Raw genomic sequence first — 21,774 nt, 5'->3', positions numbered from 1 at the left:
GTAGGGTGTACCTACTTAGGTAGCCGGAGACCCCTCCACAGCACGCCTACCCCCTTCCCCCTTCCCCTCGGCCCTCCTTTTGCTTCAGGGGTCAACCTGAAATCCCCACCCCAAGCCAAAGACGGCACAGTCCGTTCCAGCTTTCTAGCGATTCCATGTTTCGATCGTCCGCCCAATTGTCCACCCAATTCACCTTCTCGTGTTGATTGCTGTCAGTTTTCACCCTCGCCATCTTTACCTACCTTGCATTACAAAGCGTGACACTCCTCGCCCTCGTCGTTATCATTGCCACCGTCGCCATTGTCGTCGTCTGCCTCCTCTCGACCTTGTGTGCTGCGACGACAAACGACAAACGACAACGACGACGACGCTCTCCAAGTGCCTCCCCGTCTTGTTGCTGGTGTGCGTCTGCTAGAGATGTGAGTCTAATGAGAGATCCATCTGTGTAATTTTCTTGTCTTGAGTACACATGGGTGCCCGCATGCATCTCTGATTTCGTCCCAGCCCTCGACTCCTTGAGACATCCTATCACGTACTATCATTACCCTCCTATTCCCCGCGCCTAGGCTTATTGGTGCACCCATCATACACTATTTAGTATTGACAAGTGCTTTATTGACACTCTTGCGCGCCAGATTCGTATTCGAGACAGCCAGCCGAGTCAATCGGTTGGGCTAAGCCCCAATCTCGATCCTCAAGTGTCGTGAAGAGTGTACACAACTGGTGACCGCTATCCTGACCAATATCTCTTGGCCGACCCCACCATCGAAGAACCTCATTTCTCACGGCTTGCCTTTGTACGTCGGCTCCTGTGTCCATCTTTGCGGCCAGACTTGGGAGCATTCAGGTAGTTGATAATCATTGTGAATCCCCTTCTACAACGGTTAGAGACGTGTAGCGTGTGCTATTGTCAAATTGGACACATCAGCCTGACTTCAGTATTCAAACATGGATTCCAATCGTCTACACCTAAATTTCGGCAACAACAACGAGCGGCTTGTTCCCTCTGACCGTACATATCCTACCACGCCCTCAACGTTCCCGCAGCCTGTCTTTCCCGATCCCATGCACCAGCAGCAGCAGCAACAGCAGCAGCAGCAGCTTGGTGCCCCGTCAGCCCAGCCAACGCAGCAGTATACTGGTGGCTATGCGCCAGGCAACGGCTACTTCGCTCAGAGCCAGTACCAGCCTCAGTACACCTCTCATGGAGTCGTTGATTACTCCCCCCAGCCTGGTGGGTATCAACCCCGGCCTGGCACGAACGACCCCAATATTGGCCTCGCTCACCAGCTCTCTCACCAGAACCTGGGAGGCGCTGCGAGGGCGAATGCCTACGATGCCCGCTCAAGCTCACCCACTCAGCCGCGTCCTCGGACTGCCGGTTTTGCCGGGCAGAAACCTAGTTACGGCTATCCTGCCGACCCCATGCCCACGCGACAGACTGCGTTCCAAAAAGCTCCCGTGAGAAATTCAAAGCAATATAGTCAAAATACTAATAGCAAAGGAGTAAAAAGTGACGCACAAGCAGTCGCATTTTTCACGGATAGTGTCAAACTAGCCCGTGAGCGCAATATAAGGTGACCATTGGCTCCGTGTGGACCGCCCTCTCCGATAAATGGCTTCTACTAACCAGTATGCATTACAGACAGCTCGAGCTGGAGCGAAGACTTCAGGAGCCTAACCAATCACCAGCCAGGAGGGCACAGCTCTGGCAGAGTGCCGGCAAGAAGGAGGGGAAATATCTGCGCTTCTTGCGAACCAAAGACAAGCCAGAGAATTATGAGACCATCAAGATCATTGGAAAAGGTGCTTTCGGCGAGGTCAAGCTAGTTCAGAAGAAATTCGATGGCCAAGTGTTTGCCATGAAATCCCTTATCAAGACGGAAATGTTCAAGAAGGAGCAGCTCGCCCACGTCCGGGCGGAGCGAGATATCTTGGCCGAGTCGGACAGTCCCTGGGTCGTCAAGCTATTTACGTCGTTCCAGGACGCCAATTTCCTCTACATGCTGATGGAGTTTCTGCCTGGCGGTGATTTAATGACCATGCTGATAAAGTATGAGGTCTTTAACGAAGACATCACTCGATTTTATATGGCAGAGATCATTTTAGCGATTGAATACGTCCATAAGCTAAACTTTGTCCACCGGTACGTCTAGAAATCTATCCCACTAACATCCCACCAGTATTCTGCCTGGACTGACCACCTGCTCAGGGACATCAAGCCCGATAACATCCTTCTGGATAGATATGGGCATATCAAGTTAACAGACTTCGGTTTGTCCACGGGCTTCCAGAAAAAGCATGATAATACGTATTATCAAAATATGTTAGGGCAGAAATCAAACCAGCCAAGAGATCGCAATTCGATCGCCTTCGACCAAATAAACTTGACAGTCAGCAACCGCAAGGATATAAATGATTGGAGACGCTCACGACGAATGAAGGCGTATTCGACGGTAGGGACACCGGACTACATCGCCCCCGAGATCTTTACAGGTCACGGATACTCGTTCGACTGCGATTGGTGGTCGCTAGGAACCATCATGTACGAATGTCTGGTGGGCTGGCCGCCTTTCTGTGCTGAAGACAGTCACGACACGTACCGGAAAATTGTGAACTGGAGACAGACGCTCTATTTCCCTCCGGATCTCGATCCACTAAGCGTCGAGGCAGAGCACTTCATCAGAAGGCAAGTTGCACTCCTTGGCCCCGAACCACACCAGCTAACCAAGTGTATGCTTAGCCTCGTTTGCAATACCGAGAATCGGCTTGGGCGCGGTGGAGCCCATGAACTCAAGAACCACGTCTTCTTCCGGGGCGTCAACTTTGACACATTGCGCCAAGTCCACGCACCGTTCGAACCGAAGTTGGACTCGGCCGTCGATGTCCGGTATTTCCCGATAGGGGAGATTGAGCAAATCGAGAACAAGACATTAATTGAGCAGGCGCAGGCGTCGGCTAAGCAGATTGCGGAGACGCCGGAAATGAGTCTGCCCTTTATCGGGTACACGTTTAAGCGGTTCGATAGCTTTAGCTGAGCAGTAGATGTGCATGCACATTATCCAGACAAGAGACAAGCTCGGGTTTCAGAGTAAGCGGGTGGAGAGAATCGGGTGCGGCGGGTTAGTAGGTGCGGGCAACCCTCATTCGTGGTAGCGTTTCGTGGCCACGGTTGTGCCTTTAGCATTTGGTAGACGTACATTCGACTGCATGTGATGTTAACTTGGCTTTTAGCATGTCAGCCTTATGGTACAGCCCCATACCTACCCCGTGCCGCTCCCTTTACCGATGTCTTAATTACATTATGTGTCAGGCGGCGAATATTTTGAGGTGAGAGGGTAGTCGAGTGTGAGACGCCCTTCAGAGAGAAAACATTTCAATGCCAAGTGCCGAATTGACGGCATACCTATGACTGGAGAAGGAAAATATGATAAGCCTTGGACGCATATATACAGAGATACAGCAAGAGGGATGGGTATATATACCTAGAACTTCAGATATAGATAGCCATTTAGCATATTGTGAGCTCACATCGGCCTTATAGATAGTGCGTGGTATATTGAAACCTCTTTTTTTTGTTGGCCTGTAGAAAGTGAGCCAGATGAATGCCTATTCAGCTACGCTCTCACAGTCATTATCACATGTAAATAAGGAGACCAACTTATCCACACTATACGGCTCGGTACTTGGACATCTAATGTAGCATTAAATAATTATATAGAGGATTTATATAAAGCATAAAGGCATAACTTAGTTGAAAGGCATGTTATGGGTGTAAATACCTACCTATGCTTACATACTTCAAGTACCTGGGCACCTTTACGTAGGTACCTCTAATGAAGCGCCCCGCCTTTCTCCAGAGCAGTAGGCGTGTAGGTACCTTAGGTACCTATGTAGGTAGGTAGGTAGGCAAGTTCTTACCTAGGCAAATACCTACCTAGTACGGCCAACGCTCGCGAGCTCAACCCCAATCAACAATTTTCTTCATCTTCCTTTCACCGCATTCTCTCGACCCTGCGATACCCACGTCTCTGTTGATATATCGGTATATTGTATACTACAAGTTCTCCGCAAGAGTTTTCCGCCAATCCTTTATCCATCTTTTGCCGACGAACGACGCGTCGAGGGAATATACGACTAAGGGAAGAGTAAAGAATCTAAACAGACACGAGAAGACCAGCACTGCGAACGCCATGGATTTCCAGAATCGCGCTGGCTCAAAGTTCGGCGGTGGTGGCGTCGCATCGCATAGTGCCACGAATGCCGACCGTCGCGAGCGCTTGCGCAAGCTTGCCCTCGAGACCATCGATCTCGACAAAGACCCCTACTTTTTCAAGAACCACGTCGGCAGCTTCGAGTGCAAGTTGTGTCTGACGGTCCACCAGAATGACGGCTCCTACCTCGCCCACACCCAGGGCAAGAAGCACCAGACCAATCTGGCACGGCGCGCCGCCCGCGAACAGAAGGAGGGCAAGGGACAGATCGACCCCAACACCGGTCTGCCCGTCGGCGTTGTGGGCGCCGGCTTCGGCGCCGGCCTTGTACGCAAGAACACGGTCAAGATCGGCCGCCCCGGCTACAGGATCACCAAGATCCGCGATCAGGTTACGCGCCAACAGGGCCTGCTCTTCCAGCTGCAGTACCCCGAGATCGGTCAGAATATCGTCCCCAAGGTACGCTTCATGAGCGCCTTCGAACAGCACGTCGACGACCCCCCCGACAAGAACTACCAGTACATGCTCGTCGCTGCCGAGCCCTACGAGACGTGCGGCTTCAAGCTGCAGGCGAGGGAGATAGATCGCACAGGCGACCGCTACTGGACCTGGTGGGACGCTGACTTAAAGGAGTTCTGGGTCCAGGTCATGTTCTTGACTGAGCGTGAGGAGAGATATGTCGGTGTACCTGGGTTACCGGGGCGGTAGGGGTCTGGTCGGGAGAGGAAGGATGAAGGACTCGTCAATGGCGGTGCAGGCCATTGCACTTACTGGAAGATGATGATGCGTGGCAGACCAAAAATAAACAGACTGCCTGGGCATGAACATTGGCACCCAAAACATCAAATGTAATATCATTATATACCCTGATAATTGAGAGACACGATGAATTAAGATTTAAACAAAAAGAGCCGTGTCGGTATAAAGCTTGACTGTTTTACTGAAGTGGCATTATTATAAGCAGTAATGATTCTGCCAACATGTAATCCGCTAATACCTACAAGATGGCACCCATGACGTGAGCAGCCCCCTATGTAATGCTGCTTTTGAGGAGTTACCGGTATTCCTGCTTTGCTTAGGTGAAGACTGTCAAAGACCTTAAGGCCACATACCTCACTCTCTTGAAAGACGGCGTGGTGCCTTAACATGTAACATGTTATCTGGGTGCTCCAACGGTCAAACCCGATTGGCTACCCAGGTATGTACCCCAAACCGCTTCGCTTCTTATGAGTCGTCTAATCCCTAAACGGTAACAGTAGTCTCAATTGGTATCGTCATTACCGTCCCTAGTTACTTACTATGTATGTCTTTCTTTTATGATTGTTAACGCCCTAGGCTGAGGCGAAGGGCGTAAAGGGCATGGGGTATATGCTGATAGATGAGGATTTGAATATTATATTAGGATGGGTCAAATTTCAAACAGCTCGTGAGTTTTCTGAGAAGGCTCGATTAAGCAAGTAGAAAGAAAAACATACTTAAGCAAAACATATAGAAAATGGCATCTTCAAACGAGTTTCCTAAGCCTAAGTATGTCACTGGCGGTTGTCTATGCGGGTCGTTGAGATACAGAATCGACTTCCCCGAGAATCATGACTTCGACAAGAATGTAAGCCCCCTCTAACTCGGCCGACGTCATATATTTCTCTGCGCTATCAGCAGTGCTAAACTTTGCATGTATGCGTAGTCTTTCACCTGCCAATGCACCCAATGCCGCAGGAACACGGGCTCTTTTTTCCTGCCCACGCACCATGTCCTACACTCGGCATTCCGCTGGACCAGCGCGGACGCCAACTCGCTGTCGCGCTATCAGACTACGCCCACAGCCGAGCGCGGCATCTGCACCACTTGCGGCAGTTTCTTGTATTGGCGCCGCGTAAGCCCGGGGCCGACAGAGATGTATATCGCTGTCGGATGCATTGATCCGCTTTTCCTGTTCGGCGAGGGCGCTGATGGGACCACGGTGCCAAAGGAGGGCTTTGGGCGCGCGCTTGCGAGTGGTGCGGGTTGCCACGTCTGGTGCGATAATGAGATCCCCGGAGTCACGAGTAAAGATAGGATGGAATATTTGCATGGGAGGGGGCAGAGGTGCGCGAAGAATGATTAATGATCAATGAAGCGTAAGGGAAAGGTCCATGGCTAGTAGTAGCTATGATGTCAGATTTCAAGATATAAGCTTGATCAGCTCTAAAACGAAGCCAGCCTCAATTACTAGGAACTCTGGACTGGCGGTTGTGAGTCAGGAAATGGGTGGGACGGGCTATTGAAAGTCGTCCGCCAAGATGAAAAGGCTTCCGCATTAATATCAACCATGTATATTAATGTGAATCAGGCTATGGGCATGCAAGCTATCTCTAAGTGTACTGATCACACGTTGCTTTCTATCTTTATCTATGCCCCCCTCTGTGCCTCTTCCTACCTGACTCCGTCTTATTTAGTAGCCTCATGGTCATTGCCATAATGAGCACCTCCATCATCACTCGGGCGGTTACCAATCGGTTCTTGCGGGTGGTACACGTAAAAGTCTGGGTCATTGTTCTCTTCGCTCGCCTTCGCGGCATTATACCGCTTGAACGCGCTCTCGACAAGGAGTCCGACTTCCTTTCTATTACGCCCGATGACACCCACGGCAAGTAGCGCCTCCGTCTCCTCGATCCAGTCCTGAAGCCTGCGATATCCGACGCGGTCCTTGCCGAGCTTCTGTGGCTGACCGGAGCCCTTGATCAACGCGAGAACTCCGGCGAGAACGGTATTGAACGCCCCAAGGATGGTAATGGTCGTTTCGAAGCGGGCGGCCGAGGAGCCGAGGGCCGTGAGCGCTGCGCCGATGATGATCTGCGCGAAGTACACGAGGTACAGAAACGCCGTGAGCAGGGCGTGCTGTATCAGCATGCGCGTCTGCGTCTCGATCACGCTGCGGTAGATGCCGATGGCTTTCTTGCGGCCTTCTTCCAGGGTCCCGTTCGAGTCTGCGACATCGCGTTGTAGATTGATCCCCAGCGCTTTGCGGAAGATGAGGAGGTTCTCGTTATTGTTGCTTGGGATGGGGAGGCCGGCGGGTGCGCCCCAGGACTGGAACGTTTCGGCCTTCCGGGGCCGTGGTTGGTTCATAAACGATGGATTTGTCTGTAGAGTCTTGAGTGTTATCGTCCCCGTTGCGGCTTCGGGTGACTGTGAGTTCTTTGAGCCCTCTGGGAGCTTGGATCCCGTTGTGAGAAGAGGCGAATACGCGTTAGGAGTAGCTTCCATGGCTGGATGCGAAGAGGAGGCAGCCAGCTATGAGAAAATTAAGTAAAGTGTACCTAATTATTCGTTCTCCGTTAAGTACGGGCGATCAGTGGGCTGCAAGTGTATATGTATGTGTGCTCTCGAATCAAGTGATCTTGTTCTTGGAATGGTCTGCAGATCAGATCGTCCATGGATTGCCAGTCTTCCATTTAAATACTTGAGGCCATTTCTATGCCGCAAGCTTAGGATCTCGCTGCGTCTGAGTCTACAACACCGATTTAGATCAGAGTGTCAGATATAGTTCCACGATAGGCCATGGCTTAGCCCATGGCATGCCGACGGGCGACGCTGCACAAATAGCACCGCGACTTCATAACATATTCTCAGTTCGCTTTCTGGACCGAGGGAATCGCTTATACACGGCCATTGCCATGTCCTCTACATCGTTTGAACGGTGGAACGGGAGGGCTTGTCGGACATGGCACAGCTGTTGACCGTGCCATGACTTAGCCAGAGGTTTCACGTCACTATGCCTCGAGGTTCAGTCACCCGTTGCAACGGCCCCACATTCTGCAGCGTGTGCCGCGGCCTCGGGAGAGTCATATTTAGATCCGTGACGGGCCACGCGACATGGGAGCCGGGCTATTGGCCCTGACATGATGGTAAGATCCGGCTATCTTGCAGGAGGGGTGTGAGTTGAATGTGGGGTGTCCGTGGGGTTGAAATACGTTGTCACGAGCCCTCTTCATCAGATAACAAGGATCAAGGAACGTGGCGTTTGGAGTCAGAAACGATTGTGGGAAGTGGCTCGTAGCTTATGATAAATATTACCTGGCATTGTGCTAGTCACATGCCGCGCGCTAACCATGAAACATTCTAGGATTGAGGCGAGACCCCAACTCGGCTCACCTGCTACTATTTTTATGGTCTACTGCTTTCACATTTACCCCAGTATCGCAACGTCCTCACTGATGAACTTATGCCAAACCTACGAAAGTAGAACATGTCCATCCTGAAGTTAATGTAGCAGTCGTAAGAGTCCTTTATTTTTTGTACAGTCGGGTCCGTAAAGACAAATTGTTGGCATCTCAGAGGTGATCTTACGCTGTTGCGCCATGGACTTTATGAGACATGTCTCATTGCCTAGGCCGATGCGTACTTTGAATATGAGCTGTGTGATGAACACAAGTCTATTAAGATGTACTTAACGCTCACCCCAAATGCAGTAACAATATACTGTCTCAAAATGTCTACCGCTCTTAGAGTACGTGAGATCCATTGATAATCGCCATGGCCACAAGGAACAGTGATGCGATACGAGCCGAGACTCTATTTTAAAACAGAATACAGGATCCACCTCCACATAGGTCAAGGTATCCATAAAAGAACGCCAGTCGTATAATAAAGGCCGATAGCAGGGCTTGGAATTGGGTTTACATACAACTGAACAAGCCTACCTAACATTCGGGGTCCGTCATAATCATGTCTCATTTAAGCGAAGACTTAAATGTCGCATACTTTGTTTCTATTGGGTGCACAAACGAGACCGGTGAATAGCATGTACAAGGTGTACGGCGTATTCAGTACATGTAACAAATTGGGCGTCGAAATGAATGGCCCTAAGCATGCGTAAGACAACTCAAGCGCCGAGCTCAGTCTCATCTGACTCATACAATCCTTAGGAAAGCTATGAGTTATAGGATTCAGGCACTGAATCTGTATGGCACTGATATAGGTGCTGAGTGTTTTTGACGAAAACCGTTTACATTTTGATATGTTGTCAAATTATACATTAAATACATTAACCAGGCTATTTTCAACCCGTGAGAAGTGAAATGAGAAGCCCAGTAATAAAATTCCTTGCAACTCGTCTCCATCATCACCTCATTATCCGATCCTATACGACGAATGAATGTCAACTGCCTACGAAATCTCACACGTCCAAATTCAAGACACAGCGAGCCCCATCATTTTGGCCAGAGATTGGCCCCTGCGAAGCCAAGTACGGCCTGCTACCCCCTTCAATCGGGAATGCCCAGATCTCACCATTCGTGTTGTCACTGGCGTACAAGGTACCGTTGTTGATGGCATACATGGCTCCCCAGGTATGTCCGCCAATATTGGGATAGCGCTGCACGACCTCGTATTTCTTCGTGTCAAGACTGAATCGTATGAGCGTGGTACCGCCACCGGCTGTAGTGTTGTGGGCGGCGGAGTACAGGTAGGGACCCCCGACGGGCAGGTATGCCCAGTCGGCGATGCTCAAGCCAAGATTGTCGACTTTGCCACTGTCGATCAAGGTGCCGTAAGTCGCTGAACCGGGCCTCAGATCGATCTGATACCATGAGTCGCCGCCTGCATACCAGTAATTTCCATCTGTGTCGATGTCGCCAATATTAACATTGTTGTTATCTGGGAACGTAGTGACGACTTCGGTCGTGCCGTCAGATGAGATTCGGATGAGCTCGTTGTTGCCTCTCTGCCTTGCATACAAGAAATTGTCTAGGGTGTTGTACGCCATGGCGTTGATCGTTGTGTCATCGCCTAGGTGGTCTTTCACCACAGTCACGTCACCCGTGGAAAGATCAACTTGGTATAAGGTGACAGCTTGAATAAGATAACCATACTAATACGCGAAGGGTCAGCTCATATTCCATCTATAGTGCATGATACAAATGCAGTTAGAGCAGATGAGATACTAACCTTGTCGCAAGTAAGTGTCGGAGTACATGGTTCTGTCACTGTTGCAGTAGCTGTAACAGTAGTCGTGGTTGGGACTGTTGTGGTTTCAGTCACGGTAACAGTGGTAGGACCTGGTGCCGAAGACGATGTCGTTGGGTACGGGTGGGGGTCGTAAGAATGGTGAGGATGGGGAGTCCACCAGAATATGGTCGAATAATGGCATTGGCACGAAGTATCGTAGGTGGACGTGGTATACGTCGTTGGCGTGGATGCCGGATAAGTCGTCGTCACAACTTCAGTGATCAGTGGCGCTACATCTAGAGAAACTATGTCAAGCAAGTCTCCAAGAAGAGCAGCAGTAGGGTTCGCAAGCACTTTGGCTGAGCAGAGTGCCAGGAAGGCAAAGAAACTCGAAGGCGGTGTCATGGTTGCGCGGTTACTAACTGAAGGTGGTGATATGATGTCGACTTGCGGTCAACTGCCTCGAGATGATGCGACGAGGAGAGGCAATTTATACATAGGTTATCAGCAACTTCGACAGTTGACACCATTTTTCAGTTCGAGCAAAACAATACAACCATCCTTGCATCCTGGTCGCTCATGAATCTCACGCCAGCGATATTGCTGACAACAACTAAGTTCAACTTTGGGCTCGGCATCTCTAATCGTTGACCCGGCCGATGCGTTCCTGTGGTCCGCTATGACTTGACAATTTCGATCGTGACATTTCAGCCGTATAAGGTGAGTTCTTGGCTGCCGAGTTTAGCGCGAGTTACGCCGCAGAAGTATGCTTCTCAGATATGCCCAATGCCTCAAGGCAAGAGGTCATTCATAACGTATGTGTCGCAAATTCAAAATGGCTGAAGAAGTAGTCAATAGTCGGATGCGCAGATGATTACTTCCAGCTGTAGTCAGCAACTCCTCATAGCTTTTATAGGCAGCGTCAATGGCGATCACCTGCACGTTTTGTACTATGTAATTACCAAGAAACAGCTGAGTACCAGCATCAAACGAGTCTTGATACCATTTTAGGAAATTAGACGACATGTGAAATTTAAGAGATAGGTTCTTCACTGCTGACATCCCTTGTTAAATACCATTGGGAACGCAGACGGGCTTTTACGGTTGAATCTAGACTTGACACTGCGGTATTAGGATACATTATGAGACAATACTTGAGTTACGTGCTTTTCCCCCAAGTTTTCGCGTAGGAAGCTATTGTAGTGGTTACCAATACCCCTAATTAGCTGAATTCATCAGTCGCCTACGTAGATAGTCTGGCAGTGCCTGGGTGGCTGGGGAATATGGGGTAATTGGGCGAAGAGGGGCGAGGTTGCAAACACAGCAGTCTAATGAAGAGCATGCTGTTCGTCGTTTTAGGAAAGGGATGCATCTGCAGCCAGAGTACAATGGAGAAAATAGAACAAATACTTCCGTGACTGTTGCTTTCTATCATTTCTCTATTTTATTTTTATAATTTTGAATTTATTTTCTTGTAGCTCTAGCCTTCTTACCTTCCTTTCTCAACCCAGCAGTGTAGGGGGATGGCCGGCCATTGGTTATCCGGTACTCATTATCACAACAGGGTTGCAGGCAGGCAAGCTGAAAATCGACGTAACGTCTACATTCTTTTTTTCACTGAATGACTTGAAATCGGTGTTCATACTAATACTACACTGCTCTGATACAGTTCATCATTAGATCTGCGTAGCATATTTAGACAGCGGGAAGGTTAAATTGGCGCATATGGGAGCTCAAATAGCTACATCACCTCCCCCGCATCAATATCTCATACAGCTTCCCATCGATCGAATGCGTCGCTGAGTATCATGCCAAGACATGAAGCAACGATGTAACATGCCCGGGAAAGCAGCGCATAGCCGGCTTGACACACCTTTCAGAATTTGGCTCTTGAGCTTGTTTGGCCAAAGTGAGCGTTGCAATGTGATTCATTATGGTTTGATTCATATGTACTCAAAGTACGTATAGTTTTGACTTACCGATACGGGAAATATTGACGTATAGTCTTCCCATCCTACGGTTGTTTGCTTGATACAACAGGACGACGTGCCTTATGTCTTGACTCCAGAGGTACCTACAAGAACGGGCCATGTGTCTATCGAGATATAGTTTTATGATAGGTGCATATCCCCAAGCCGGTAGTTCCAACCTTGACACACTCCAGATAGACACATTCATATTCGGAACAAGTCTCGTCGTACGATAAAGTATGTCCGCCGATGTGTACGCCTGAGGCTTGACGCTATATGCAACAATCTGCTATGAGCCATTCACATCTCTTCGTGGTCTTGGTGGCTGGCCTTGACTCTATATACAATTGGACCAGCCTTCTGAACGTCGGAGGTCCGTCGATACCATGTCTCATGTAAGCGAAGATTGAATAGCTTAACCTTCAACACGGCGTGCACGTCTTGTTTCTATTGGCTGTGAGGCCGAAGTCTGCAGTCGATCGCGCCAGCACTTCTGCTCGTCGGTGATGCCAAGCATCTCCAAGATTACTCAGCTCATATGGTCACGCAATCGGGCGCAATTGTCCTCCGAACAGCGAGCTACGATGGGGACCACATTGCGCTGGGATATTCTTGGCTTTTGAATGCACACCTTTATATATTAAGAGAGGAACATCGGCGTTGTTGGGTAATTGGCATTCCACGCTTTCTTTCTCTCCCGATTCCAGTCATAATGGCAGAGGCGAACATTCCCAGTCTTATTCAGGCTAGATACGGCCCGACGACGAGTTCAGGTATCACACATGCTGCCGCTGCGATAAGGAATTCGACAGTAGAGACGCTTCTTCAACATCGATCGGTACGGCATTTCCTGCCTGACAAGTTACCCGAAGGAAGCCTCGAGATCATCATCGCTGCCGCACAGAGCGCAGCTACCTCCTCCAACCTGCAGACGTGGAGTGTCGTCGTGCTCGACGATGGCAATAAAGACGAAGTGGCCGACTTGTGCGGTAACCAAGACTTTATCCGCAAAGCACCGCTGTTCCTTGTCTTCTGCGCTGACCTCGACCGCCTAACTAAGGTCTCGGCTCAACATGAACTGCGCGGTGAAGGACTAGAGTATACCGACATGTTCCTCATGGCGTCGCTGGATGCGGCTTTAGCGGGCCAGAATGCAACAATTGCCGCTGAGGCGCTGGGCCTTGGCACCTGCTACGTTGGAGCTGCGCGTAACAGACCACTCGAGCTCGCACAGCTGCTCAGGCTACCGCCTCGTGTTATTGCTGTGTTTGGGCTGGCTATCGGCTGGCCTGATCCTGCTAAGCCGACGGCAGTGAAGCCGCGATTGCCGCAGAAAGAAGTACTGCACAAAGGAACGTGGCGTGTCGATGGTAGACAAGCTGATAATCTGGCCGAGTATGATTTCACGCTGGCCAGTTTCAATGCAGGGGAGAAACGAGAGGGCGTGCCGGCGTGGACACATCGGAGCGCGGAGAGAATTGAAAAGGTCGAGTCATTACATGGCCGCCATGTGTTGAAAGATGCTTTGCAACAAACAGGGTTCAAATTGCGCTGACATGGCGAGCTGACATTTGAACAAAGATCACATAATGTATAGACCCATAGAACATATGCTATCATTGCGTCGAATTTCGGAGAATAGGAATTGAGAATCATTGTTCCTTGAACTTTGCCAACGCTATGTGATGTCGATTTAGGCCCTTAGGTGGTCAGTGGATTGGAGCGCATCGCATCATGGAGTAAGCACCTACAAAGGACGCGTACATGCACATACACGGTGTAAAATCTTAGATGGGATTAGGAAACTAAAACCTTTCGAGCGTAAGGCACTAGACACGACAGAATAATACGGTGGATGACGAGTTGGTTCTTAACATTAGTCAGAATAGCTTGCAAGAACCCTGAATAGGAGAATATCCTTTCTGCAACAAATCAAGAATGACGCGCCAAAAACAATCTCCTGACTACTCATTTATTTGTCGGTCGCACCGTGTAGAAGTAATCGTGATATAATCTGCCTGTTGAATGGATCTTGTTCCCAGACTTGCCAATCCTTTCGCCGCTCAGTTATCACAGCTCGTCAAGAGGATGGGCAAAGCCCTGAGACTCAATCTTGATTTCCTCCGTCATATTAAACAGGTAACCTTGCACCCATTCTGTCTGGATGACCCTAGGAGCTAGGAGGTTCAACATTAACACTAGCAAAGCATTCCAGAGCAGCGTCACGCCTGACATGAAAGACAGGCGTTTCGAAGCAGGAACCATCAGGAAGGAAAGCATCGTGCAGAGTGGTGCGGCAGTAAGGCGTCGTGTGAACCAGTAAAACACATATGTCTGGTAGTGCCTTGCATGTTAGAATGCTTGGGGAGTGCTGGTGATAGCATCAGGATAGATAGACTTACCGTAGGCATGAATAGCGACTTCGACAGCGATTGGCGCCTTAGTAGAGCGTCGAGCAACTCTCTTGCGTTGTCCGTCCAATACCGCCCAATCGTCCATTCTTATATATCAAATATTGAGTCAGTAATGCCAGCCGAGGACGCGATGGGAAATCCGCACGACATGCATGAGTAGGTAGTTACTTACGAAGAGCCCATTTGGCAAAGGTATTGGGCCAGCTGAGTGAGGCCCGTCGGATTTTGCCTTGTCGCAGCCACTTTTGGATGACCTGTTCCTCGCGTGTGTCTTCAGCGAATGTGATATCGGCATCCTTCTGCTTAGCGTCTGTATACACCTTGTCCTGACGCGCCGATCGTCGAGTCGGAAACAGTCTTTCTAGCCATATGTGCCATGCATATAAGAGAGGTCCAAGAAAGAGTTGGATGAAGAATACCCTTAGACAGTCGAGGACGGCAGTGCGCCAGGTTTTATCTTTTGCCTGCTGCGTTGGTACGCTTGCTAAATGAACTTCGGGCTCTGCTCTGGATTCCGGGCCTTCGCTTTGGTGTTCCACGTCATGGGTGACATCTATAATCGGTTGGACGGAGAAGGTACCCTCATCTGTCTCATCTGAGTCTGAAGCAGGTAGTTCAAGCCTTGCTGTTTGTCCAGTGTTGGTCTTGTCAGTCTGCGCGCGGGTCTGATTCCCGTGCTTAGCATCCCAAAGGGCTTGGGAGACCCTATCATACTCCTGAAACATCGGATCTTGCTTCATTCGATTCCAGAAACTATCTAAGGCGACGTATTCCACAAGAAGGTAATTCAGCGTTTGAAATGAAGCGGATTGTAGAATGACGAACAACACTGAAGCGCGGCGCATCTTGAACCCCTTATGAAAGACTAGTAACAGTGGTTAAACCTCAAAGTTGGAACTGGACTTAGCGATTTCAAGGTGAACTCGAGACGAATTGTTTGGAAGGGAAATGAATGACCATTCATGAAAAGCTTAAGAAGCATTGAGCAACCTGCCATTTTATAAAGCTTCGCACTTGATACAACGTAATACTAGCTGAGGACTTAGGATTCGAATCATATTTGGAACGGGGTGGCTTTGGTTGAGTTGCGACAAATAATCCTTGCCATCGATCGCGCCAATAAGCCGTTACCAGAGCATGGAGGCTGTGGAAGCGTTGAAGATTATCGTAGCAATGAATAGCTTTGGTCGAATCATTTTCATGCTTGGGGTGGCTCAGTTCCAGGATGTACAATGTACAATGTTAACTCGACATAATGACAGGGATTCAACAGGGCTGTAACCGGGGTTTGGCTCAATTATTACCAGTGGCCCGGAAGGCTTCGACGGGCTTCGACGGGGCAGTGACGGGGGGCCGGGTTAGTTGACGTACGAGTACGTAGTACACCACTCTGCTGGGATTTGGCGAGGGGGCGCTGTTATAAGTATTACTCAATTTAGCATTAGTAGATATTGGGCTCTTATATCAAGCTAACATTCTCGACCCTGGAGGTGTTTTAACGCATTGTACGGAGTACGGAATATACTCTTTGGTGACAGCCCATTTCTCAAGGTAACGTGGGGGGGAAATAAAAATAGTATATGCATATTGTATTACGAATAGTTGCATTACCTGATGGGACTGTTTCAGGGTTCTGCTGAAGCCCTGCAAAGGCATCACTTCGAGGTCTCAGCTGCCTTTGCTGAACCAAGCTTAATGGAGATAACCCCATTGCTAATATTGGCTTGATACTCTCCATTCTCTTGTAGATCTTTCAGTGTGATCTCTCTGGTTCTTTGCAGAGACTCAATCTCATCTAGACGGTCCAAGGTCGCTTGGAGGTGCTCATCAAAACCTTCCCGCTCGCAAATCTCGCGCATAGCATGCTGCATTGCGACAGAATCTGCCTGGACCATACCGTCGGAGTTGATGGTGAAGATGTTGTTGTGCTCGTGTTCCTTGATCCAGGCCGAGTTCGTCATGAGCTGCTGTGCTTCGTGGATGGGTATCTGAGGTAGTCGGCCATCGTAAGTCCCGGCTTTTCTCATCGCTTTCTCTTTGTCGACGAGAGCCTTCGCTAGAAGCATGGCAGCCGATGACAAGTCTTGCTGTGTTTCCCCGCCAGGGTCCAGGTCCGCTCCCAGGATCCAATAGTGGCTTAAGAGCCAGCGCTTCTCACGCTCACAGATGGAGTCGCATGCCTTGATCATATTCTCTGATTTGGCCACGCGGCTAAGAAAGCTAAGACGCCCACCCACCTTTTCGTACACTTGCTCGAGGATAGGCATTGGCACGTCTTCGTTGTGGTTTTTCAAACGAAAGGCCCTCAGTGCTTGCATAGCGGTGTCTCGGGGAACATCGTGCACTGTTGTTACACGCAGGCGGGTCGCTTGCCACATGAGGCGTTCCAAGGTCCAGTAGTCGTCGCTCACAAAGATGACGGTGACGAGGTTGCTTGCGGCCCAGAGCTCGGCCCGTTGTTGTATCAACTCAAGCAGATCCTGACCATCGGCATCGTCGCGCACTAGATGCGCGCCAGTGATGATGAGTACGAGCGGCTTACCAACCTGCTCTTTGCGCTTGAGTGCAATCTTCTCCATCTTGTTGAAGGCGCGTTCGATATCGAGCAGGGCGGTCGTATCGCGTGGCCCCTTGAAACTAAACAAGCTCCCAATGTAGTCCTCATGGAACTCGAAGTCGAGGGCCTTGCCTAGCCTCACGCGGAATATCTCGGGATCGCCGTGGGCCTCAAGCATGGCCGTACCCTCGCCGCCACTCTGTCGCATGGCCTTGAGAAGCATGGACGTCTTGCCGGTTCCCTTCTCTCCCGTGATCAGATGGTACTGTCCCTTGATAGTGCCGTCGACAATGCTATCGATGATGGCCTGCTCTGATCGCGGCACCCAGTCATTCTCCTCAAAGTCTGCAGCTGTGAGGTTGGAATGCGGGATGGTCGCGCTGACATGGCGACTCAATGCTGCCAGCTCTACGCTCGAATACCCAACAGCGAACGCATTTTCCATCTTGCGCAGCACATGCGCCTTGTAGTACGCATGGTAGGAATAACCAGCTAGCCCGAGAACTAGAATTGACCCGAAGGCAGTTGCGCTGCCCTCAATCAATTTTTGGAATGCTGAGCGCCAGCCTGGTCTCGTGTCACTTTCTTCCTCGTCGGGCCCTCTCCTCCCGTTGCAACGCGGACCACGAGAGGACGGCTCATCAGATGCGGTATCAGCGGCTGCTGCTAATAAAGAATTCGATGGCGATGCGCTGTCTGCATTTCGCGGCACTCTCGCCCGAGACTGGACCCTGAGAGCTTAGCACTGTTCTGTCGAGAATGGTATCGTAACACGATTTGGGATTTGCTTACCGCGCGGTGTCCCGGCAGGCGGGCGAGTCTGCTCACCGTCCGCGTCACCATGACATGCTTAGTTCAGACGTGGTGAACAGAGTAAAGACTAACAATCAGTTTCTTGATTGATCGAGATGGTCTTACAGTGATGGCAGAAAGGCCACTTTGCTTCAATTGTGAGCTTACCGATCACTTGTTTTCTCACGCTCCCACGAGATCCACCCCGCCGTTATTAGTCTAAGGTTGGTGAGACGGAAGTACGGCATCATCCATCAGCATTAGCCAAGGGAATCCCACTGTCGCCGAGAAACCAGGGGGACTAGGCAGGTCACCTACGTTCCCTGACTTGAGATCGTGCTCAGGCCTAAGCTAGAGCGAATTACCCACCAATTCAACAGGTCTACGTGATTACAGTACGTTTGCAGCTCGACGATGTTCTTATGAAAGAGGTACCTACTCAACTAACCTAGAAGCTTAAATAACGATTGCATCTCAGGGTGTTTAGGTTAGCGTATCAATCGCCTGTTCCAGAAGGTTAGCACACTAATAGTTACCTACCTACTACTAGCCATATATTCGCCGCTAAATGCCCTAGGCCAATGAGCTCGGCGTGTCCCAGCTCCATGTGACTGTGAGGGCACCGCTGATATTGCGACTCTTCTTTTAAGTCAATAGAAGTTTGAACAGGTCTGATCGCTCTTCGGGTGAACGCGCTACTTTGATAGAATTCGCAAATTACTAAGCCCGGCGTTCTTCGCCCTGTGGGCAACTTGGCCGTGAATGATGCTTGTATCTACCGCGCGCGTGGGTTCATCCAGCGTCGTGCTATTCAAACATTTCTAGATCATATATCGATGCTCCAATACGGTATGCTTGAAGCGATCTGGGTGAAGAAGCCTTCCGACTCCTATGTCGTGATCACGAGGTATCAAAGTTTACAAGCGAATATCTTAGCGACGTGGTTACGCAACATACTGCTTGTTATAACGCAGTCGAATGATCGAACACAGCCATTGTTACGCCAAGCTGAGGACACCAGTTGAAGCAGTAGGGCTCTTTACCTGGACAGATTTGGGTTACGATTAGTTGTGGCCATGGCCCTCAGAGACCCCGTGACTGACCCCATAGACCACAATGCAGCATGATACTTATGGCAAATATGACTATGATACAGCGCGATGGGATGCACTTCCGAAGCTGTTATCTCTTGATATCCACTGGCATGATAATATGATTATTTTTATACTGATATCTCCATAATCCGGCCTAAGATATGTTCTACGTATTTGACGCCCACCACTATCCCATCCTCGTCCGCAAGTCCCTTGATGTCGCCGAATTTCTCACTATCTGGGTCTAAGCACTTCATACAATCTACAACGATGCTCATGTAAGTATCCCCAACGCGTGGTGGAAGTTCTTCTTCAGCCAATCTCACTAGTTGCTCCTTGATTCGCCGCTTGCTAGTCAGCTGCGTGGTTTCAAAGTCTTTATCGTCACAGGCAAAGCCAAGACCCATGCTGGGTACTGGAGTCGCGCTGCCATCGGGCGCCGGGTACCACACGAAAGATCGCCAAAGTGCAATCTCCAAAAGACAAACCCCAATGCTGTAAATATCGTGCTGCATAACGTATCTGTCCAGCACAAAGGGGCCTTGTCTTTGAGGGTGGCGATAGATATTTCGGTGCCACGCCGCATCTCCGTATAGATTGGTCTGGAAGTTGGCGTTGCGGAACTCAGTGAAACCGATCAGGAAGCTCTCTCCCAATGATCCATTATTGCTGCCTGGGAAGATGAGGATGTTCTCGGGCCTGATATTCTTATGCACGAAACCACAAGTGTGAACGTAATGAACAGATCGGACTAGCTGCTTCGCGATTCGCATGATCATGCTGAGACTAACGGGCTTCTGTTGCGAAAGATGATGGCGTAGAGTTTGAGGTTGCTGACAGTTCAGAGGGGTGGTATATACGACGTCAATGGCCGATAACTTGTTCAAAGCGTCGTGGTGCTTAAGGATTCCTTTACAACGGAGGAGCCCGAATGTGGTAGGATCCACGTTTTGGAGCTTCTTAGCTAGGTTTCCGACATCAATCTTCATTTGGGATGTCATTCCAGAAGGACATGATACCCGTTCCACAACCAGCAAGTTAGTCGACCCAGCTCTCACAACTGTTCTGGCCGCTGAAAACGAAATGGCTGACTCTTGTGCTCCTTTGAGCCCATCGTGACTGAGATTGACGTGTGTCTTGCTCTGTGGTTTCAAACCCGGGTTTAAAGTTGAGCGGATAGCGAGCATCTTGTTTAAGGGGTTTGAATCTAGATCCGATTGTGCCAAATCACTGTCAGCTGACTCGACGAGCGCGTTGTCCAAAACCTTGCCGCTGATAAGAATCATGAGATACCAGGATGGATCGAATCGTTGCTGCCAAGCCTCCAGCTCGCCCATAAGCTCATCGAGACTGCTCTTGACAAGTGCAAACTTCCACTTCCGCAGAACATCAGCCGCCTTCCCCTTATTTTCAATACTCCTCGGGTCAACAGCTTCGAGCTGCGACGCAGCTTGCGCTAGTCTTCCCTTGAGTCTTTGAAGGAGGTTAAGTTGACTTTGCACCAAGTCATCAGTGAGGTGGCTAGATATCTTAGCCAAGAATTCTAATTGCATCTCAACCTTGATCCAAAGAGACTCGAGAAGCACAAATCTTTCTTTTACCCCTTCGTCGGCCTCCCGGTACGACTGGCATGTTGATTTGATCTTGCGCACCAACCTAGAAGACAGAATGTGTTAGGATCAAGATCAAACATCGAGAGTTGTTGGTACGGACTTAATAGAACCTTCGACCAACCCCAGGACGGCCAGTGCTAGCTCACCAGACATATCCGCACGCGTACACGACTTTAATTGCTTTAGGTAAAAATTGGCTTTAAATGAGAACTGACGCCAACTGTTTCTAAGCTATTCGTTCGCGTAGCAATGTTATCTTGGTATGAAAGGGGGCTGTGTACCTAAGCGCTGCAGGGTCTTCTGCGGCTGACGTTGATAGCGAAATCGCCAATTGGGGCGCCTTCAAACGTGGCGCTGTACCTATTCAGCAAGCGTCCTAATAAAACCAGGGTATTTCCGTCAAGCAATATGTAGGTTTGATTTGGTTCGGGGCAGGTCAGGCGTTCTTGACAGCCTAACAACCGTGCTGTCACCATCGCCATTGGCACCCAAATGCCCGCATCTCCCTATTGCAAGTCTATTGATCACTACTTTGATAATATTACCAAGAAACTCTCTAAGTGATCTCCTTTGCCCTGCCCGACTCGATCACTCATCATGGCGAGTCGCGAGTCACGTCTTGTGGCGGCTTCAAAACTGGAAACCGAGTTCTTCCCTAGGCACAAGAAACACATACTTCCCAATCCTAACTCGAGTCAACTGCCAGCAGTGGAGCAGGTTTGGGAAGTTGACTCAACGATAGGACACGGGAAATTCGGTGTCGTGCGGCTTGAACGATGCCGTACGTCAAGCCTGCATCCTGATCCGTCATGGCCGGATCAATTGCGTGCCGTCAAAGAGATCAGCAAGCCGGCTGCGACTAGTCATCGATGGGATTACATGAAAGAACTGGAGGCCACCATCAGATTTTCCTCGTCTCAAGTAGGTTTATGGACTATATTGCAATCTTCAATAATGCAAGGTATTGACTGGGATAGTATGCCCCCTATTTCGTCCGCTCGCACGGTTGGTTTGAGAATCACGAATCTATCTTCATTGCCATGGAGTATTTCTCTCTTGGGGACTTGAAACGTTTCATGGAGTATGATTCCCCAAAGTCTTCTTCTTCTTCTTCTTCTTCTTCTTCTTCTTCTTCTTCTTCTTCTTCTTCTTCTTCTTCTTCTTCTTCTTCTTCTTCTTCTTCTTCTTCTTC

At 49.7% G+C, this 21,774-nt stretch overlaps 10 protein-coding genes across 10 annotated transcripts in view; 5 read left to right on the top strand and 5 right to left on the bottom strand.

The window, feature by feature from the left end:
* The first annotated feature begins 713 nt into the window (after window positions 1–713).
* On the top strand, window positions 714–3,732 carry F5B22DRAFT_525796 (serine/threonine protein kinase). The gene is made up of 4 exons (XM_047972670.1): window positions 714–1,577; window positions 1,646–2,146; window positions 2,213–2,689; window positions 2,744–3,732. The coding sequence occupies exons 1-4, from the start codon at window positions 949–951 to the stop codon at window positions 3,036–3,038; spliced, it is 1,902 nt and encodes a 633-aa protein (XP_047825719.1). The 5' UTR covers window positions 714–948; the 3' UTR covers window positions 3,039–3,732.
* A 221-nt stretch (window positions 3,733–3,953) lies between these two features.
* On the top strand, window positions 3,954–5,296 carry F5B22DRAFT_627883 (uncharacterized protein). The gene has a single exon (XM_047976366.1). It carries the CDS (start codon window positions 4,194–4,196, stop codon window positions 4,920–4,922), a length of 729 nt encoding a protein of 242 aa, XP_047825718.1. The 5' UTR covers window positions 3,954–4,193; the 3' UTR covers window positions 4,923–5,296.
* A 413-nt stretch (window positions 5,297–5,709) lies between these two features.
* Window positions 5,710–6,318, top strand: F5B22DRAFT_651737 (Mss4-like protein; the record flags this gene model as incomplete). The annotated part of the gene is made up of 2 exons (XM_047979512.1): window positions 5,710–5,820; window positions 5,899–6,318. 2 exons carry the CDS (start codon window positions 5,710–5,712, stop codon window positions 6,316–6,318), a joined length of 531 nt encoding a protein of 176 aa, XP_047825717.1.
* A 145-nt stretch (window positions 6,319–6,463) lies between these two features.
* On the bottom strand, window positions 6,464–7,615 carry F5B22DRAFT_525756 (uncharacterized protein). Its single transcript, XM_047972669.1, has one exon. The coding sequence runs from the start codon at window positions 7,458–7,460 to the stop codon at window positions 6,642–6,644; it is 819 nt and encodes a 272-aa protein (XP_047825716.1). The 5' UTR covers window positions 7,461–7,615; the 3' UTR covers window positions 6,464–6,641.
* A 1,583-nt stretch (window positions 7,616–9,198) lies between these two features.
* F5B22DRAFT_627879 (uncharacterized protein) lies at window positions 9,199–11,216 on the bottom strand. The gene is made up of 2 exons (XM_047976365.1): window positions 10,143–11,216; window positions 9,199–10,065 (listed from the first exon to the last, which is right to left on the bottom strand). The coding sequence occupies exons 1-2, from the start codon at window positions 10,545–10,547 to the stop codon at window positions 9,373–9,375; spliced, it is 1,098 nt and encodes a 365-aa protein (XP_047825715.1). The 5' UTR covers window positions 10,548–11,216; the 3' UTR covers window positions 9,199–9,372.
* A 1,608-nt stretch (window positions 11,217–12,824) lies between these two features.
* F5B22DRAFT_651734 (oxygen-insensitive NADPH nitroreductase family protein) lies at window positions 12,825–13,667 on the top strand (the record flags this gene model as incomplete). The annotated part of the gene is made up of 1 exon (XM_047979511.1): window positions 12,825–13,667. One exon carries the CDS (start codon window positions 12,825–12,827, stop codon window positions 13,665–13,667), a length of 843 nt encoding a protein of 280 aa, XP_047825714.1.
* A 283-nt stretch (window positions 13,668–13,950) lies between these two features.
* F5B22DRAFT_525690 (uncharacterized protein) lies at window positions 13,951–15,776 on the bottom strand. Its single transcript, XM_047972667.1, has 3 exons — window positions 14,699–15,776; window positions 14,515–14,612; window positions 13,951–14,446 (listed from the first exon to the last, which is right to left on the bottom strand). The coding sequence occupies exons 1-3, from the start codon at window positions 15,369–15,371 to the stop codon at window positions 14,183–14,185; spliced, it is 1,035 nt and encodes a 344-aa protein (XP_047825713.1). The 5' UTR covers window positions 15,372–15,776; the 3' UTR covers window positions 13,951–14,182.
* F5B22DRAFT_525715 (uncharacterized protein) lies at window positions 15,678–18,327 on the bottom strand. The gene is made up of 4 exons (XM_047972668.1): window positions 18,044–18,327; window positions 17,876–17,963; window positions 16,138–17,807; window positions 15,678–15,940 (listed from the first exon to the last, which is right to left on the bottom strand). Exons 2-3 carry the CDS (start codon window positions 17,924–17,926, stop codon window positions 16,182–16,184), a joined length of 1,677 nt encoding a protein of 558 aa, XP_047825712.1. The 5' UTR covers window positions 17,927–17,963; window positions 18,044–18,327; the 3' UTR covers window positions 15,678–15,940; window positions 16,138–16,181.
* A 745-nt stretch (window positions 18,328–19,072) lies between these two features.
* Window positions 19,073–21,014, bottom strand: F5B22DRAFT_627872 (uncharacterized protein). The gene is made up of 2 exons (XM_047976364.1): window positions 20,683–21,014; window positions 19,073–20,625 (listed from the first exon to the last, which is right to left on the bottom strand). The coding sequence occupies exons 1-2, from the start codon at window positions 20,733–20,735 to the stop codon at window positions 19,098–19,100; spliced, it is 1,581 nt and encodes a 526-aa protein (XP_047825711.1). The 5' UTR covers window positions 20,736–21,014; the 3' UTR covers window positions 19,073–19,097.
* F5B22DRAFT_627871 (kinase-like protein) overlaps window positions 21,012–21,774 on the top strand; it is a 3,422-nt gene continuing 2,659 nt past the window's right edge. The window contains exons 1-2 of the mRNA XM_047976363.1: window positions 21,012–21,503; window positions 21,560–21,663. Of these exons, the coding sequence (XP_047825710.1) occupies window positions 21,180–21,503; window positions 21,560–21,663 (428 nt within the window). The 5' untranslated portion in view covers window positions 21,012–21,179. The remainder of the gene's footprint in view (window positions 21,504–21,559; window positions 21,664–21,774) is intronic.

This window comes from Xylaria bambusicola (assembly GCF_022495145.1).
Source record: "Xylaria bambusicola strain CBS 139988 unplaced genomic scaffold F5B22scaffold_73, whole genome shotgun sequence".
In the NCBI taxonomy this organism is placed as follows: Eukaryota; Fungi; Ascomycota; class Sordariomycetes; order Xylariales; family Xylariaceae; genus Xylaria; species Xylaria bambusicola.
This window is presented reverse-complemented; position numbering and strand designations above follow the sequence as displayed.

Bases quoted from the DNA above. Each gene is read 5' to 3' on its own strand.
- F5B22DRAFT_627883 (XM_047976366.1), top strand. From the start codon at position 4,194: ATGGATTTCCAGAATCGCGCTGGCTCAAAGTTCGGCGGTGGTGGCGTC.
- F5B22DRAFT_627879 (XM_047976365.1), bottom strand. From the start codon at position 10,547: ATGACACCGCCTTCGAGTTTCTTTGCCTTCCTGGCACTCTGCTCAGCC. The intron at 10,066-10,142 runs GTTAGTATCTCA...TTCGCGTATTAG, and splicing joins CGACACTTACTTGCGACAAG to TATGGTTATCTTATTCAAGC.
- F5B22DRAFT_525756 (XM_047972669.1), bottom strand. From the start codon at position 7,460: ATGGAAGCTACTCCTAACGCGTATTCGCCTCTTCTCACAACGGGATCC.
- F5B22DRAFT_525690 (XM_047972667.1), bottom strand. From the start codon at position 15,371: ATGCGCCGCGCTTCAGTGTTGTTCGTCATTCTACAATCCGCTTCATTT. The intron at 14,613-14,698 runs GTAAGTAACTAC...TTGATATATAAG, and splicing joins CTTTGCCAAATGGGCTCTTC to AATGGACGATTGGGCGGTAT. The intron at 14,447-14,514 runs GTAAGTCTATCT...AGGCACTACCAG, and splicing joins AGTCGCTATTCATGCCTACG to ACATATGTGTTTTACTGGTT.
- F5B22DRAFT_627872 (XM_047976364.1), bottom strand. From the start codon at position 20,735: ATGTCTGGTGAGCTAGCACTGGCCGTCCTGGGGTTGGTCGAAGGTTCT. The intron at 20,626-20,682 runs GTCCGTACCAAC...TCTGTCTTCTAG, and splicing joins TTGGTCGAAGGTTCTATTAA to GTTGGTGCGCAAGATCAAAT.
- F5B22DRAFT_525715 (XM_047972668.1), bottom strand. From the start codon at position 17,926: ATGGTGACGCGGACGGTGAGCAGACTCGCCCGCCTGCCGGGACACCGC. The intron at 17,808-17,875 runs GTAAGCAAATCC...CTCAGGGTCCAG, and splicing joins GCCTGCCGGGACACCGCGCG to TCTCGGGCGAGAGTGCCGCG.
- F5B22DRAFT_525796 (XM_047972670.1), top strand. From the start codon at position 949: ATGGATTCCAATCGTCTACACCTAAATTTCGGCAACAACAACGAGCGG. The intron at 1,578-1,645 runs GTGACCATTGGC...TATGCATTACAG, and splicing joins GCCCGTGAGCGCAATATAAG to ACAGCTCGAGCTGGAGCGAA. The intron at 2,147-2,212 runs GTACGTCTAGAA...CCACCTGCTCAG, and splicing joins AAGCTAAACTTTGTCCACCG to GGACATCAAGCCCGATAACA.